This window comes from Bos grunniens, chromosome 16 (genome assembly GCF_055505025.1).
Source record: "Bos grunniens cultivar Pamir isolate PY7600 chromosome 16, Bosgru_T2T1.0, whole genome shotgun sequence".
Taxonomy (NCBI): domain Eukaryota; kingdom Metazoa; phylum Chordata; class Mammalia; order Artiodactyla; family Bovidae; genus Bos; species Bos grunniens.
Window position 1 is genome coordinate 54,631,834 of NC_141180.1, and position 18,867 is coordinate 54,650,700.

The window sequence follows — 18,867 nt, forward strand, 5'->3', positions numbered from 1 at the left end:
CTTCCAAAAGGCAACTTAGTGACCATCGTTCCCATTTGCCCTTTCCTGTAGGCTGATGGGGTAAAAAAGATACACAATTCATAAATGAGAGTGAAAAGCAACACATCAGGTATTTATTTAAATTGAGATTCAATAATAACCTGATTTCTGAAACAATATTAACAAAAATAAGTACACAAAGCAAAGAACAATGACAAAAACTTAAGGGAAGAAAATGAAAGGAACAAAAGCAGAAAGAGAAGAGAAAGGAGACTGATAATCTGGTTCTAGGCACTATGCTTGGTTTAGGGCTTCCCTGATGGCTCAACTTTAAAGAATCCACCTGCAATGCAGGATACACAGGAGACGCAGGTTCCATCCCTGGGTTGGGAAGACCCCTTGGAGGAAATGGCAACCCACCCCAGTATTCTTGCCTGGAGCATTCCATGGACAGAGGAGCTGGGTGGGCTACAGTCCATGGGGTCACAAAGAATCAGACACGACTGAGTGATTTAAGTACACAGGCACTGTTACTCCCATTTTTATAGAGACAGAAATGAAGGCTGAGAGAGATGCAATATTTACCCAAGAGCACAAAGCTATTCAATGGTAGAGCCAGGATTCAAACACAGGGCCTCTCTTCTAAAGTCCATGCTCTTCCCACCTCATGTTGTACAGGAAGGAAAGGAAGAAGGATTGAGCAAAGAAAAATGAGAGCTGTAATGTAGTAGCAATGATTACTCCTCTAGGAGTAATCTAGGCTAGCTGTACTTACTTATACCTTTCAGGAAAACTTTGTTTTAACATTTGTATTTTAGATCCACAAATAGAAAGTGCAGGCAACTATAAATTCAATACCCTGGCACTTTTGTCTCCAGATTGATCTGCAGTAGTTTTTATTAGACATTAACTATGGCTTCTAGAAGATGTTGAAGGATATTGCTGACCTGCTACATTAAAAAAAAAAATAATAATAACATGGGGCTTTAGACTTTCAGATTTTTGGAGAAAGGGAATTTTATCTTTTGTCATTTCCTTATTATAAACAAAATACAAGCAACCATACTCCAATGAATTAGAATTATGTTGACCAAAAAGGGTATTCATTGTCAAATACTGCTGTTACTCTACATCATACATGCTCCATTTGCTGCCACAGAGGTTAAAAAGGGATTCCAGTTGCTTTAACAGAGTCAAGATAGTTTTCCAATAACAGTTTTCTGCAATAATGGATGTGTTCCGTATCTGTACTGTCCAATATGGTAGCCACTAGTCACATGTGGCTACTGAGCACTTGCAAGGTGCCCAGTGTGACTGAAGAGCTGAATTTTTCATTTTATTGGATGATCCTGAACCAAGACACCTGCCTTGCAGTCCTGGCCAGGTTATAATTTATAGCAATTGTATATAAAGACAAATGATTGTTTAGCTATTAGTGGTGCTACTGGTAAAGAACCCACCTGCCAATGCAGGAGACATGAGAGATGCGGATTTGATCCGCAGAAGAAGGGCACGGCAATCCACTCCAGTATTCTTGCCTGGAGAATCCCATGGACAGAGGAACCTGGTGTGCTACAGTCCACAGGGTCACAAAGACTCAGGCACAACAGAAGCAACTTAGCACACATGCACACAACCTTCTAATGGTAAGAGAGGAAAAGAGGGGAAAATGAATTTATAAAATAGTAGACAGTCCCATTCTCCTTTTTTGTTAATATATAAACCCTGCTTGTGTCTCTGTAAAAGCACTGATATTTAACTTCTGTGCTCCAGAGAAGAGAGCAGCTCTGCAGTCAATATTTGTTGATCAAAAAGGGCTGTCTACCTGAGGTCAACTCATGCTGAAATCTGAGCATCTTACCCTGCCCACATTACCTCTCCATCTTGGAAACTGGGACCCATGCTTGCAGTTTTTACCCCTGTCTCCAGCAATTAACACTTAGTATTTATTAAATACTTATTAAATAAGTGAGTAACTAACCTTGAAATTTCTCCACTCATTGCTCCAACATCTCAGAAAAGCCATTTGAGCTGAGTCTGGTGATCTGGGCAAATCAGAGATTCCAGGATCTGTGTCAATGCCAAGTTCATGCTACACTGCTGATGAAGTGTTCAGAGGGACTTTTGGTTCAAATTTCCTAGCTAACTAAAATAACATCATTGGCAGGCTTAGGGAAGGGGGAGGGTGGAGCGTTGCAGGCCAGGTGCGGCAAAGTAAGACCCTTCGGAAAATGGTGCTCAGGTCTATAATTTAACCCCTGGACGTTATGATACAACATACACAAAGGAACCAGATTCCAAGTGGTAGATTCTATCTCTTTTAACCAAATACAAGAATTCTCAGGTCTTACTTTTTAGGAAAAATTGTTCCCTTCAGAGAAAGTAACTAGTGCCCTAAGGGGAAACAAAAAGAAAACCTCGGAGAAAAGCAAGTCTGAAATTGGAAAACTAATAAAGAACTCAAGGAGAAAGGAAATATAGGTTACAAAAATTATATAGTCACAATGTATGTGGAGGTAGGGACAATGTTTGTTTAACCTTTCAGGGGCTGAACTAATGGTAGGGTTCCATGGTCCCCCTCTGTGCCAAGTCTTCTTAACTCGGTATAGCCCTAATTCCTCCAGAGTGCCATGGGGAACATTCAAAGTGACCATCTGTCTATGAAATCACCCTCAGAGAAATAAAAATGCATTTGGCAGGCACCCAAAACTATCACAGGTTCCCTACCATGATAACGAGTTTATTGGTCATTGCCAAGTATCCTTTATGCAGCCCTCTGTGAACATCAGGAACATTTTTTGCAACACCAAATTAAAAGGTAAGTATAGTTTAGATTAGAAATCTTGTATGCTATTTTTGGATGCAGAACTCCTTATTAATTGTCATAATACCATTACCCTTTCACTTTAATACGGCAATAAGAAGATTCCCAAATGAATCATTCAAAACTTCGCTTCAGTGAGCACACATGGAATGTGACTGGCTCCTGAGAGGTTTTTCCAGAGCTCTGAGGATAAAGAGCAGATCATTACCATGCAGCCTTTTAGAGGACTTGACTGTACTTGGGATGTAAAATTAGGAAAAGCTGTCCCTCCTGACAGTACAAATGATCCCTTCACCCCAGCCATCCTGTTCTCCTTACTCTTCCTTATGTAGGCTTTTATTTTTGTGTGCTTCCCCCGTCCAGTCTTCCCCACCACCTTCTGTGTTCTGCACTATGCAGGCAGTCCCTTTATCCTTCCCGGTCACCCTTTAAGGGTCACTCAAGTTCTCTCTTGTCAGACTGTCCCTAACTTTATCAACCTACAGGAATCCTTCCCACTTCTGAACTCCTGAATGCTTTATCGTTTCTACTGCAAGCTAAACTTCTCATTATTATCATACTTATCTTATTCTTTAATTCCCCTGGTGGATACTGATAATCAACTAGGTTTAGGACTTGTGGATATAGGCTCCGTCTCATGGTAGGGAGAGACTACTATCTGCCTTTTTAAAATTCTTAGTGTTCTCTGATAGAGGAATGGATACAGAAGATGTGGTACATACATACAATGGAATATTACTAAGCCATTAAAAATGAAATAATACCATTTGCAGCAACATGAATGGACCTAGAGATAGTCATCCTGAGTGAAGTAACTCAGAGAAGGAGAAGTATCACATGACATCCCTTATATGTAGACTTTAAAAAGAAATGATACAAATGAACTTCTTTACAAAACAGAAACAGACTCCCAGACTTTGAGAATGAAATTATGGTTGCCAGGAGGCAAGGATGGGGGCAGAGTTAGGGAAACTGGCATAAACGTGTACATACTGCTATATTTAAAGTAGATAACCAACAAGGACCTACTACATAGCACGTGGAACTCTGCTCAATATTATGGATGGGAGGGGAGTTTGGGGGAGAATCGATACATGTATATGTCTGGCTGAGTCCCTTCGCTGTTCACCTGAAACTATCACAGCACTGTTAATCGGCTATACAAATAAATATATTTATTGTACATTTATGTGTATTGGCTATACCAATACAAAATAAAAAGTTTAAAAAAATAATCCTGAGTGTTCTCAATTAGTCACATTATCAGCTGATTGATGGGCATGAGGACAGGAATCTATACATGAAAAAGCCAGAAGCTTTAAAACGAGATTAAGTTGAACTACTTAATATGTGGTGATAAATAGAATCAAAAGAGAATATACTAAATGTGACCCCTGCAATGATCTTAATCAGTCAGATGATTAACAGATAATTTTAAAAACAGCAAAAAAAACACACACGAGTGATTGACTATAACGAATCTCTTAGAAAGATTTATTACAGCTTAGAGAGTCAAGAAACAATGAAAGAAATCTACTGTAGTACAGAAGGTGGGGAAAAGAGAAAGGAGAATATGAACAACTGAAAGGAGGTGGCAAATGAGCTGGCATAAAATTATACTTTCTATTTGATTGGCTTTTTAAGACATTCTATGTGGCTTAAGTACTTTATAAACAAGTAACAACTTTAAAATACCAACCAGGTGGGTGTATTTGTAGGTCCTAAAAGGAATAGCAATTGAAAGTATCTGGGATCTTCCATCTATACATAATTTTACTACAAGGCTGTCAACCTTTAGGATAGTCTTAAAGTGATGTGAACATTCTATACTATTATCAAGTCAGAAGTACATCTCAAACATTAATTGAATAACTTTAATTGAATATTCAAGTATTTGAGAGTATCAATTTTTAAAATAGCAACATGCAAGAAATCACAAAAAGAAAATAAAAAGATTTAGAGAATCAGCATTCCTGGTAGAGGAACAGCCTCTAGAATCTTTGTTCTAATAACTGTCCTAAAAGTGTTGGGTAGAGTAACTAATAAAAGGCAGCAAAGTATCACACAACATTGTCATTTTCAGAATTTCCTAGTTAGACCATCCTGTGTATTCTATCCCAAACTGCCCTGCTCTTACACAGCAGCTATATCCACATCCGCATTTGTTTCCGTGGATGTCTTCCTGATTTGGGAACGACAGACACAGCAGCTGGCTTAGTGCCTTGTCCACAGTACAGTGCTGCAAATACATGCACGCTGGGCTGAGTCTAAACCTCCAGTTTTCACCCTCCGATCGCCTCCAACAGTATCGTTACCCTCAGTGTAACTGCCACGTATAACGCAGCATCCTTATTCTTTCAAGAAAGCTCAAAGGACGGCACTCTTCCATTGTCACTACCCCCGCCCCAACCCCAGAAGCTCTGCTTGCTAAGCCTTCTTCTGTCCTCCCCATTTTAGTGACTGGCATCCCCATCTACCTGCTTAGTTGCTCAAACCAGAAAACTGCAAGTTAGCTGTGATTCTCTTTCTCTTCCTCCCCCATAACCAGTGGCTCACCAAACCTAGTAGATTCTACCTCATAAATCTTTCTAGTGTGAAATTATTTCTAAATCTTGGATCAAGTCATCACTTTCTCTCACCTGCAAAAAGGCTTCTAAAGATCTTTCTCTCTACGACAGTCCTGACCCAGTTCAATCTACTCTCCACAATGCAGGTTACAGACCTCTCTAAAATATGAATCTGAATTATTTTCTGCTTAAAAATCTATAATGTCACACCCATTAGGATGGCTATTATAAAACAATTAAAAAAAACAAACAGAAAAGAACAAGTGTTGGCAAGGATGTGCCCAGCAGCTGTGGAAACAGTGTGGTGGATTCTCAAGAAGTTAAACAGAATTACCACATGATCCAGTAATTAACTTCTGGGTATGTAACCAAAAGAAGTGAAAGCAGGAACTCAAACAGGTATCTGTACACACACGTTCAGAGCAGCACTGTTCACAATATCCAAGGGTCCACTGACAGATAAGTGGATGAAAATAATGCGGTATATACATACAATGGGGTATTAATCAGCCTTTCCAAAGGAGAAAATTTTGATACATGCTACGATTTGGATGAACCTTGAAGACATTATGCTAAGTGAAATCAGTCACAAAGGAACAGATACTGTATGATTCCATTCATATGAGGTACCTAGAGTGGCCAAATTCATGGAGATAGAAAGTTGAATGGTGGTGGCCAAGGGCTGGGGAGGGAAGAATGGGAAATTATTGTTTAATGGGTATGGAGTTTCAGTTTGGGGAGATGATGGATGTTCTGGAGAAGGGATGGTGGTGACGGTTGCACAACAATGCAAATGTACTTAACGCAACTGAACTGTACTCACAGGAATGATTCGAATGATACATTTTATGTTCTGCATATTTTTTTCACAATAAAAAAGTCATGCACACACAAACATCCACACTGCCTCTCACTGGCTCAGGATACCGTCCAGAAATCTCAGGTGATTCACACGCCCCTCAGGATTTAGTCCCAGTATACCTCTCCCCTTGCTAGTACACTTTCTCCTCCAGCGCCTAGTCATACTCAACCATGCTGGAGCTGGGTTCACACTACTTTGTAAGTCTTTACACAGACCATTCCCACTGTCGACCAGACCACCTCTTCTCCATTTGCAACATTTTTATTTTTCATCCCTTCTTGGTATCTCATATCACAATAAGAGATAAGAGCTGCCTGTAGCTGCCTGTTTGCTTTTCTGTCTCCCTCCCTACTAGCTTATAGTTTTATGATGGGAAAAAAGTCTCATCTCATTTGGAATTATATCTTTGGTACCTGGCACATGTAAATATTCAGTAAATACTACTGACTATATACATGTTAAATACATAAATGTAGCAGATAGGGAAGACTTTCTGGAAGCACAAATTTTGCAATAAAGTATGTACTATACACAACTGGACACATACCATTCCTTCACAGGCATCTTTGAAAAATTCTATGTCTGTTATAAACAGTTCATCAAAAGGTTCAAATTCTTGAGATAAAATTCTTATATGAAAATTTTTTCACATAATATTCCAGTTTATGCTACAGTTTTTCCTGATGGGCAAATATGGTACTTTAAAAAAATCAGTTTGTTTGTTTAATACCATTGTATTTAAAGTCACATGCATATAGGACTTTCATTCCTTTAAAATTAGATCACTGAGAAATGTTAAATCAGAATCCTGAAAGTACTGATATGCTGAAAGTACTGATATGTCTGTCATGTTGAAACAATTGTTTTCTTGCCCATTGTTCTACTGTTTTGTGACAGTTTTTAAAGGAGGGATCAGCTTCAAAATATCATCTCACACCCTGAAACCATATAATTTATGATTCTAAAATATCAATATTTATGACCATATAATTTTAAAATTAATCACTTATACTATTTCATTCAAAGTGGAAAGAGTCTGAAACTAGCGATGCTACACAATGCTGTCAGGACCAATCTTCTAAGAAACGGCTTCGGTGAGTGCTTTCATCGTAGTTCTATAAACTAAAAGATTCTCGCATCTGATACGAAAAAACTATTCAGCAACTGCAGAAACACGCTGCAGAGGATCCCCACGCCCTCTCTCCCATCCCTTGTCCTTTTCCCCACCTTTCTCTTCCTCTCTTTTCAAAGGACTGAAACCAGATAATCTCAGCAGCATCTAAAACCTGATAAAAGTGCAAAGTATTTATTACTTAATCCCTGTCTGGATGTGATTTAAAAAAAAATTGAGATACAACTGACATATAACATTAGTTTCAGGTGTACAACATAATGATTCGATATTTGCATATACGGCAAAATGATCACCACATTACGTTTGCTTACCATCCATTACCACATATTTACAAATTAATTTTCTTGCGATGAGAACTTTTAAGATCTATTGTCTTAGCAACTTTCAACTTTACAATATGGTATTATTAACTATGGTCACCACACCATACGTTACATCCTCATGACTTATTTATTTTAGAACTGGAAGTTTGTACTCCTTTACCTATAAGTTAATTTGCTACCTGCACACAATGAATTACTACTTAGGAATAAAAAGGGAAAGTAACACACATAGCAGTTAGATAGTCTCAAAAAGGTTATGAGTCAAAATTATCAGATACAAAAGGATACCTATTGTATGATCCTGTTTATGCTATGCTATGCTAAGTCACTTCAGTCGTGTCCGACTCTGTGCGACCCCATAGATGGCAGCCCACCAGGCTCCCCCATCCCTGGGATTCTCTAGGCAAGAACACTGGAATGGGTTGCCATTTCCTTCTCCAATGCATGAAAGTGAAAAGTGAAAGTGAAGTCACTCAGTCGTGTCCGACTCTTCGAGACCCCATGGACTGCAGCCTAACAGGCTCCTCCGTCCATGGGATTTTCCAAGCAAGAGTACTGGAGTGGGGTGCCATTGCCTTCTCCGATGATCCTGTTTATATGAAGTTTTAAAGCAAACAAAATAATCTATGGTAACAGAACTCAGAATAGTGCTTCTGGTGAAGAGAGAAGGAAAGGCTAAGCAGTGGCATAAAGGAACTCTCTGAGGTGACAGAAATGTTTTACATCTGACCGAGGTATGCATTATACTACTGTATACATTAGTCAAAGCTGATCAAACCATGCACTTAAGATATATGCATTTCCCTGTATAAAAATCATACCCTAATTTTAAAAGAGAATGTCCTCTTCTAGCTCTTTTAAGACTTTTTACTACCAAAAAATATAATTCTTGGTCTCTGTTAAGTACTTAGGATTTTATAAATTATGTTATGATTGCTTACCTGCAGTGTGTGTGACTTTAAACTTACTCGTGGGAAAAAAAAAAAGCTGGAAAGCATATATCAGAGAAATCATGGCCTGAGATAGGAAGGAGAACTGGCAATGGCAGAGATTTTCTAGTATTTTTCAACCTACCAGGTCTGAACATGCTTTATTTTACAAAGTACATTTTTTTAAAAGTCCTATGCTACAGATTTATAGGTCCTGCTGCTGCCGCTAAGTCACTTCAGTCGTGTCTGACTCTGTGCGACCCCATAGATGGCAGCCCACCAGGCTCCCCCGTCCCTGGGATTCTCCAGGCAAGAATACTGGAGTGGGTTGCCATCTCCTTCTCCAATGCATGAAAATGAAAAGTGAAAGTGAAGTTGCTCAGTCTTGTCCGACTCTTCTCGACCCCATGGACTGCAGCCTGTCAGGCTCCTCTGTCCATGGGATTTTCCAGGCAAGAGTACTGGAGTGGGGTGCCATTGCCTTCTCCTACCTGCTATGAAAGAAATTGTTGCTTTTGTATCATCTCAATATATTACATAGTCAGCCAAACCATTTGAATAGAAACTGTGAGTACAGCTATAATGAAGCACTTGGTTTTATACTTCTTTTTCATAAATGTTGATCACTATCAATAGTAGCAAAAAGGATTCCTGTTTAGGCAGCCTCATCACAAATATATCCATCTCCCATGTTTAATAATAAAATTACTGACAATAAAACCTTTTACTGGACTTTATATTTCAAGTCCTAGCAGGGACACCTAACCAGCTCACCAATAAGAAAAAAAGAAAGAGAGGGTTTAACTGATTAGGAAGTCACAGGATAAAACAAATAGAATAATACTTCATTTGCATTTTAACAGCCTTCACACAATCCACAAAGTAAGCAGTTTCATTAATTCCCTTTTTCTGATACATTATTTTCTCCTCCTTTTGGAGAAATCAACACAAGCAGTCACATTCACATGAAATTAGTCAAATGCTAAAGTCCAGCAAACCTTGTGGACCACTCACCTGATGTTGGCTATGTGCTGCGGCACGTGCTGATGCTGAAAATGGTCAGGCCACGGATGATGCAGGCAGAAGGATGGAGAGGGCTGAAGACAGCACGTTGTCTGATAAACAGGTGAATGGTTTGGACAGAGAGATGCAGAGTACTCTGAGTGTGGCTGCATGCAACAGGAGGCCAAAGCAGGAGGTGCTGCAGGGCCAGCCTCGGGATGGCACTCTTGGTGACTGTCATGGGGAGTCAAAGGGTGATGGTATGGGCAAGGATGGCAGCACTGGGGTAACACCGGAGGCGTTCTTTGGTTGTCTAAAGGCAGAAAGGATGATTTAACAGTGCCATTAACTTGCAGGCATCCATTTGGACTCACTTTTGTTCTGGGTGCTTCTTTGGATGCGAGCTGCTGGGCTGCAGGGTCTCCATCACAGGGGCTGAGGGGAGTAGGGGTGGTAGCTCTGGTTGCGATGCTGCCATTGCTCAGAACCATAAAATCGCTGTTTCCGTTGCTCATAGCCATGCTCCAGTTTCCTGACCCTAAGAAAGAAAACGATATAAAATCAACCACTTACAGTCAGGCAGACAATTATGTAGGAAAGACAGGAAAAATATTTTAAAACAGCTCTTTGAAAACAAGGGTTCTTGCAGGAGTTGTGAAAGCATTAGCAGAAGCCCTGCCACGCGTGCAACAGAACCAGCTGGTAAGTTAGCCCTCCTCTTGTCTCCTCCCAGCCACACCAGGCAGAACCCCTCTCCTGTCCCATTGACCACTTCCTCCCCGTGTGCTTAGTCGCTCAGTCATGTCCGACTCTTTGCAACCCCATGGACTGTAGCCCCAACTACTGAGCATGCTCTGGAGCCCGTGAGCCACAACTAAGACGAGATGTAATCAAATAAATTAAAAAAAAAAAAGAATTAGAATATTTTAGGATGGGGGTGGGGAGGTGGTAGAATAGAGAGGGGACTTCCCCGGTGGCTCAGATGGTAAAGCGTCTGCCTACAATGTGGGAGACCTGGGTTCTATCCCTGGGTTGGAAAGATCTCCTAGAGAAGGAAATGGCAACCCACTCCAGTATTCTTGCCTGGAAAATCCCATGGACAGAGGAACCTGGTAGGCTACAGTCTATGGGGTCGCAAAGAGTCGGACACGACATTTACTATTTACTTCACCAATATCATTCTTTAGCTTTTCAATAATATCATGCTTGAGGTGTTCTGATACAGAAACAACAGGCAAAATGAAGGGCGAAGGTGATTATTCGTGAGGGCAATTAGTTGTGTGGATTAAGATAATGTGAATAATCTTAAGAATGTCTTACATCTTTTAAAAATGTCAAGGAAATATGATTTCCCGTCTAAGTCACTTAGGTCTTAGAATAAGAATAAATAAAAGAAAATAGAAACCAATCAGCTAAGCTACGAATTGTGGCTACCAAGACATCAGATGCAAAAGTTTTATCCCCTAAACAAACAAATATAATGCTAAAAAAAAAATAATAAATGTAAGTTGTCATGATCTTATTAACTTGTTTTCTATGTTATGTCCTATAGGGTAGTATTGCTTGCATGTAAGAAAAATAGTCCTATGGCTGGGATTTGCTTCAAATGAGATTTTTTTATTAATTTTTTCCCATCAAAGGGTCCAGGCCTTAAATATAAAGGAAAAATTAGTGTTCAAATTACCAGTAACATCTTTTTCTGCCTGGTCAACAAACAAAAGCAAAAACAACCTTCTTTCTTACTTTACCACCTTCTGACCAACACACATACAAAATCTGGAAATGCAGTAAGAAAAATGGGTCATCAAATGCTATTGGTTTATTTGACCTACACATGATGCCAAGAATAAAAAAGAAAACCATTGTTTGGCTCACTAACCCTTCTGGCACAGCATTCTTCTCAGTAGACAAAACAACTTCAGGAGAAATCTCTCTCCAGTCCCTCCCCACCTCTGGCAGACACACAGGTACCAGAAGAAATCATCACTCATGAGGACGATTCCTATGCATGTTTTCACCCAGATTATAAACTACTCAAGAGGGATCTTTCTGAGCAGAGAATGCCAGAACAATGCATAATGTTTCAATCTGAATACTAATACCCAGAAGACACTCTTTGTTGTGGTGGTTGTTCAGCTGCTAAGTCAAGTCCAACTCTTTGTGACCCCATGAACTGCAGCACACCAGGCTTCTCTGTCTTTCACTATTTCCCTGAGTTTCCTCAAACTCATGTCCATTGAGTCAGTGATGTCATCCAACCATCTCATCCTCTGTTGCCCTCTTTTCCTCTTGCCCTCAATTTTTCCCAGCATCAGGGCCTTTTCCAATGAGTCAGCTCTTTGCATTAGATAGCCAAAGTACTGGAGCTTCAGCTTTAGCATCAGTTCTTCCAATGAATATTCAGGGTTGATATCCTTTAGGATTGATTGGTTTGATCTCCTTGCTGTCCAAGGGACTTTCAAGAGTCTTCTCCAGCACCACAGTTCGAAAGCATCAATTGTTTGGTGCTCAGCCTTCTTTATGGTCCAACTCTCAATCAGTACATGACTACTGGAAAAACCATAGCTTTGACTAAACAGACGTTTGTTGGCAAAGTGATGTCTCTGCTTTTTAAAACACTGTCTAAGTTTGGCACAGCTATTCTTCCAAGGAACATCATTGTTCAGTTCAGTTCAGTCGCTCAGTCGTGTCCGACTCTGCAACCCCATGATTTTAGTGGAAAAGATAAACCATTTATAAATATCAAACATATATATAAATCAAGTAGATGTTACTTCTCTCATCAGCCTTACCATCACTTTTGAAAGTGGTTTGCCAGTTCCAAGTTCCTATTGTAATGACCACTGAGAAAGATTTTGAATTGTAGTAAAATGCCCTGTCCTTCAGTTAAATCACTCCAGGTATAAATACCCACTAAAAAACATCTAAATGATATCCCCAACACAGAGCATTTGTAGTTAAATGTATTATCCAACTAGTGGGAAGACACTGTAGATACTGGTTAAGAGCCCTAAACTGATCCTGGAGGCACAGACTCTAATTTTCTATCTCTTTCTTAATCTGCCATCTCAGCAATATCTGCGCCCTTAAGTTTCCATTTACTGAAGGATATATCCTTTCTTCTGTTGTTAACAAAACAAAAAGCTGTGTGCAAATGTTCTGAAAATGATAAAACATACTAATCAAGGGCCATCTAAAAAGGCACTGGACTTCATAGAAAGTTAACTGAAATTTAAGATGTTTATTTTCACGGCTAAGTGAAAGACCACCTAGAAAATGTAAGAAGTAATCACTTGATGAGATAAAAATGTAGTCATTTCTCAGCATCAGAAACTCTCGTACAAATGCTCTAGAGAAATCACGGAAGGCACATGCTTTCTCTTGCCTTTACCCATGACTCATGTTCCCAAGACTCCTCTACGGACCTCAGCCAAGCTACTGGAGCTGATGAGATCTGCTGAGAAAATCAGGACCTCCTCTTGGCCCTTTTATCAAGACAGACAGACAGAATAGGAATACTCTTTTTCTGGTCTACTGATTTCTTCTGACCATACTGCTGCTGCTAAGTTGCTTCAGTCGTGTCCGACTCTGTGCGACCCCATAGACGGCAGCCCATCAGGCTCCCCTGTCCCTGGGATTCTCCAGGCAAGAACACTGCAGTGGGTTGCCACTGCCTTCTCCAATGCATGAAAGTGAAAAGTGAAAGTGAAGTCGCTCAGTCGTGTCCGACTCTTTGCAACCCCATGGACTGCAGCCTACCAGGCTACTCTGTCCATGGGATTTTCCAGGCAAGAGTACTGGAGTGGGTTGCCATTGCCTTCTCCGTCTGACCATACTAGGTGGGTTAATATCATTTCAGAGAGTTTATTTTGGCTTAATTCAATCAGTCCTACTGCCGCTAATCATAGGTATCAGGTGAGTTAGGCTAGTGAGAAGTATCTAACAAAAATCCTCAAGGTTTTCAAGTGAAACTGACCTTCAGACAGAGTGACCTCAACCTTGAATGCTCGTGAAAGTACCCTGAGACCCCCTCTAGACGCTCCAAAATGTCTCTGTTTCCCTGTCTTCTCATTGACTCTGTTTCTCATCAGGAAAAATAATTTCTCTTTTTTCTGTGTAACAAGAATGACAGCTATCATTCTCTCTTATTTTTATTGCCAAAGCATCATTTTGTAGTTACATAAGAGTTAAATAGATTTTTGCAGGTCAGCCAAAGGACCTAATCACGATTTACAACATTTTTTCTAGCGGTGTGGTAAACTGCAGTTCAAGTGCCAAATAACTTACTTACAAATGAACTTTTGGAACATAACTTGTTTGGTAACTTGGAGACTTCTTGTAATGAAGTAGGTATGAGTGGATAGTAAAGAATAATTGAACTATGACTTTGGTTTTATTTGAAGTAACTCACATGAGCTTTCTGAGATTCAGTTTCTTTAAGCATAAACTGGGAACAATCAAATTGCCTTTATAAATAAGTTGCAGATTATGTTAAAAATGATGAAAAAGCAAAAGCTGGCACAAAATTGTTCTCAGAAATGTTTACAGATTAAGTTCAATTAGTGTATCTGTGTAAGAATTCAGGTGACCAGGACAATGGCAAAATTTCCACCTAAAGTCAAGAGTTGACTTTAAGGCCACAAAGAGAAAGACCTTGTTTCTTTAGAACTTTCACCAAAGTTTCTTCACTGAAACAAGTGAAAAAAAATTCGATCAGAGTCAGAAAGAACAGCGCAAGAGATGAGCTAGAGGAAGATTCAACGTCATAAAAAGGAACTATTGTGATAAATGTAATGCTATGTGATTACAAATGCAGTGACAGTTATTATTTACCGTGGAAGTTTAAAATAAGTCTTGGATCAAATATAATGAATGACTTTAGAAGAGCTATGTTGAAATCACCTGTTTTCCCCAGGGCCATAACACACAGGGATTGCCAAAAGAAAGCTATTCTTGAGGCGCTGGCTTGAGGTGTGGTGAGGCCCGATAGCAAGTATTTTAGTGCCTTTCCTGTTGTTCATGAGTATAACAAGCCAATATCAATATACCCAAAGCCACTAATCTCACACCTCCTCTTTCAACCTTTCTACTAGCATTTTTATGTCCTGAGTGCTTTACCGGTTCTGAGGCTTATATGGCCTTGGGCCAAGGACCATCTTTTGATTACATTTTAAAATTTAAGATTTTTTTTCTTTGGGCCTCAGTTCTTCACAAGTGTAAATCAGGATACAAATCAATGTCCACCTCATATGACTACTCTGAGAATGTAAAAATATATTTAAAACCATAAAAGGCTATGTATTTACAATGAAAGAATTATTATTATTGCTTAAGTGAGGAGAATATTTAAAAAACATGAAATGATGCTTCCTAGTTTCAAAGCCAAAACTATGTTTTAAAATGGCATCAGTGATATCTGTAGCTTAGAAGAAATGGCCTGGATGAGTCTAAATTTTAAAGCTGACTCTACTAGTTACCGAGTACCTGGGTCAAATTATTTACATTCTTAGAGTCTCAAAGTCTTTACTCTTTTTAGAGTTAAATTGTTTGAAAAGCAAACTAATGTAACCTTCTGAAAGAGCAACATGGCATTACTATTCAAAATGTAAAATACCCTCATCCTTTGACTCGCAATTCTCCTAGGGTTTACAGTTTGGATATCCTTGAGCAATGTGTAAACGCAAATGTCCAGAGAAAGATGTTGACTGCACCACTGCCCGTGACAGGGCAAACTGGAAATGATCTAAATGATCAATAAGGGACTTAAATTCTGTCATATCCATAAATTCGGTATTCTGTACAATAAAAAAGAGTGAGTTAAATCAGGATTACTTCCAGGGAAAGAAGTCCAAAGTAATACCTCTTCATGTGTGAATAAAATCCAGCTGAAGAGCCAATGTGGTATGAATCCATTTCAATGAAAAAGGGGAGAAGACTCACATATATGGTTAGTGTATATACGTAGCTGGTTTCTAGAAGAATATGGGGAAATGCTAACATTGTTTCCTGCTGGAGTGTTGCACTGGGCCACTAGACTGCCCACTACACTGCCCAGTTGCACTGGGAAGTGTAGAGAAGACTTTCATATTTTCCTTTTTGTACTGCTTGCAACTTTTACTATAAATGTGCTATCTTCATAGTAATAAAATATTAATGAAACAACATAGAAAGTTTCTAGCATGGTGACTAATAATGAACAGAAGATAATTATCATTAAAATGCAAGAACAGAAACAAACTTACTTTACCTTAAAGGATTAATAGTCATCTATTCACTGGACACATTTTAAATTGTTTCTCTTCCAGTATATATCAGCTGTCTTATAATAACACCCCACTGCTGCTGCTGCTGCTGCTAAGTCGCTTCAGTCGTGTCCGACTCTGTGTGACCCCATAGATGGCAGCCCACCAGGCTCCCCCATCCCTGGGATTCTCCAGGCAAGAACACTGGAATGGGTTGCCATTGCCTTCTCCAATGCAGGAAAGTGAAAAGTGAAAGTGAAGTTGCTGAGTCTTGCCCGACTCTTAGCGATCCCATGGACTGTGGCCCACCAGGCTCCTCCATCCAAGGGATTTTCCAGGCAAGAGTACTGGAGTGGGGTGCCATTGCCTTCTCCGATAACACCCTACACAACATATCAAATAACTGGATAAAGCAGGAAATCAAAACCTAGCTAAGGAGAAAGAACAGATGAATACAAACTTTTAGAAAATGGTTTTCAATTTCACTGCTTCCAAATTTGGGGAAACATAAATTATTATTTGTTGGACCAAAGCTATCTGTGAACCAAAATTACTATGACTAGTTTCATAAGCATTAAACAGAGAAACAGAGGAGAAATATAGAGGTGTTCCAATCATATTGAAATGTAAAGAGAAAAGTCATCAGAATTCACATATTAGAAGGTTCAAACAATTACATCCTACTCTGGCTTGGGGCTCAGGACACTAACACCTGTAAGATAAAAGGAAATTACCCTGCTTCTAAGACTAAGAGTAGTATCTCATTGAAAATGCTATCATATAATCATAGTAGGAACTGAGGAAATTATGGAAATGTTATTCATCAACATATCATGTATTAAAGTCTGTTAGTGACACAAAACCTACCCAAAAGATGCAATCTTACTATTAATATTAATAAAAGGGTTACAAAAACCTCATGGTAACTCCTTGCAATTGGAAGCCAGAACTGCTGGTATAGCCAGAAAACTGTCAAGTTAAAATCTACACGTAAGAGACTACACAGACATGTTCCAATTACCACAGTAACCACTCAGCGGAGTCATCCCTATCCTTGACAAACACGAGGCTCAGATAGCCTGAAGGAACAACGTCTTCATCCACGTCAACAGTTACGATGGCACACCTCTTTGGTATTGCCAAACACTTTCACACACATGATCTCACTCGAGCTGATCCTCCTAATAGCCCTCAGAAAAACAGGTGTGGCACGCATTATGGCTCTACTTTGCAAAAGAAAAACTTGAAGTACAGAGTCTCAAATGGTTAGGGTCCGGAAGTCTGATGCTGAGGTTTGAGGGCTTTCTGCTAAACTACATTCCATAAGCTCAATGTATCCAGAACAACCCTTTGCTTCATTAGATTCATAACACCAAACTTAACAATAAATGGCAAGACTGTATCAAAAACAAGATTCCATATTGTAGACAATCAGCTTTTTCAAGAAGAGTGATGTTCCCTATAACACAGTTGTATTAGACAAAATATACAACACTGATATGGTGTTTTTCAAATGTAGATTCTGATATAGTCCATTTGGAGTGGGGCGACAAAATCTTCCAACCTTCCATACTGCTAGTTCGAAAAAACACTTTGTGTAGCAAGGCAAAGACACAACTAGGCGGGAAGGCTTCAAGAGAATTAGGCTTAAGCAATGGCAAAATGATGCCCAATGAAAGCAGACAAGATAACAACAGAGAAACAAAAGGCCCATTTTTCTAATTAAGACAGAGAAGAGTAACAAATTTTAATAGTAGAAGTTCTAACTGATAACCAAGTTTAATTATGGCTTATTTCAGGCCCCTAAACTGTTGTGTGCATAGAAATAACAACCAATCAGATTTTAATCTTTTTAGTGTAATATATGTGAATTGAAGCACCTTGCCCAGGTAACTGCATGTGACAATCTTTTTCTTTCAAGTGTACTAGATACTGGAAAATAGGAATCCTTCCTTCCTAGAGAGGAAGACTGGATCTTCAGATATAAAGTACCTGAAGTCTTTTTTTTTTTTTTCCCACATCAGGTATAAAGCCAGTTTGGGAGTACCTTTATTCATTATGCAGAAAAGGCGATGGCACCCCACTCCAGTACTCTTGCCTGGAAAATCCCATGGACAGAGGAACCTGGTAGGCTGTACTCCATGGGGTCACGAAGAGTCAGACAAGACTGAGCGACTTCACTTTCACTTTTCACTTTCCTGCATTGGAGAAGGAAATGGCAACCCACTCCAGTGTTCTTGCCTGGAGAATCCCAGGGACGGGGGAGCTTGGTGGGCTGCCGTCTATGGGGTCGCACAGAGTCGGACATGACTGAAGCGACTTAGCAGCAGCAGCAGCAGCTATTCATTATGAACCAAACTTGTTTTAATATGAAATCAGTCCCCTAAAATTGTTTAATGGTCTCATTTCTTATCACTGGTACCAAAATGACCTATTAATATTTAGTGCTATAGCCAGATAATAAATAGCTTCTCTAAATGCACTAGAGAAATTGACAAAGAATATCTGAGGTAACTTCTAGAGTGGAGCTATTAAAACTGGATGGTGGAAAGACACCAGCCAGGTTTTGTCTCTAACTACATATTACCCTTCAAAGGGTATCCAAATGTGTGTGTGTGTATGTTTTAGCATCTCACTCTGTCAGACACTTCCCTCACAATACCTCTACAAAGATCTTATTAAACCCATTTTAGAGAAAATTGAAGGTCAAAAATATAGTGTAACTAATCCAAATCACATGCTGGGATTTAATCTCAGACCAGCATGTCTCTGAAAGTAACGCTTCTCTAACAATCTCAAGATGCTTCTAGGGCAATGCCAAGTTCAACTAGCTTTTATAGGACCACTGAAGGATACTGATATAAAATTCAGTCTGAAGGTCCACATGAAAAATATCCTCTGAACTCAATATTTCCCAAGACAGTTTTAAATGGTACAATTCAGCATTCAAGAGTGTGAAAGACATATTTCACTGAATTAAAAGAAGTGCTATCCACCCATGTAT

At 39.4% G+C, this 18,867-nt stretch overlaps 1 protein-coding gene across 17 annotated transcripts in view; it reads right to left on the reverse strand.

The window, feature by feature from the left end:
- The window catches only part of DISP1 (dispatched RND transporter family member 1), a 224,916-nt gene that overhangs the window by 50,803 nt on the left and 155,246 nt on the right, over positions 1-18,867 (reverse strand). For 6 of the 17 annotated variants that reach the window (XM_086345216.1, XM_086345214.1, XM_086345222.1 and 3 more), the window contains one exon: positions 9,634-10,159. In XM_086345216.1, coding sequence (XP_086201342.1) covers positions 9,634-10,159 — 526 coding nt within the window. Of the gene's footprint in view, positions 1-1,439; positions 1,640-9,633; positions 10,160-10,941; positions 10,993-15,868; positions 16,159-16,884; positions 16,997-18,867 lie in introns of those variants that run through there. The other 11 variants (XM_086345227.1, XM_086345226.1, XM_086345225.1 and 8 more) reach the window with 6 other exon arrangements.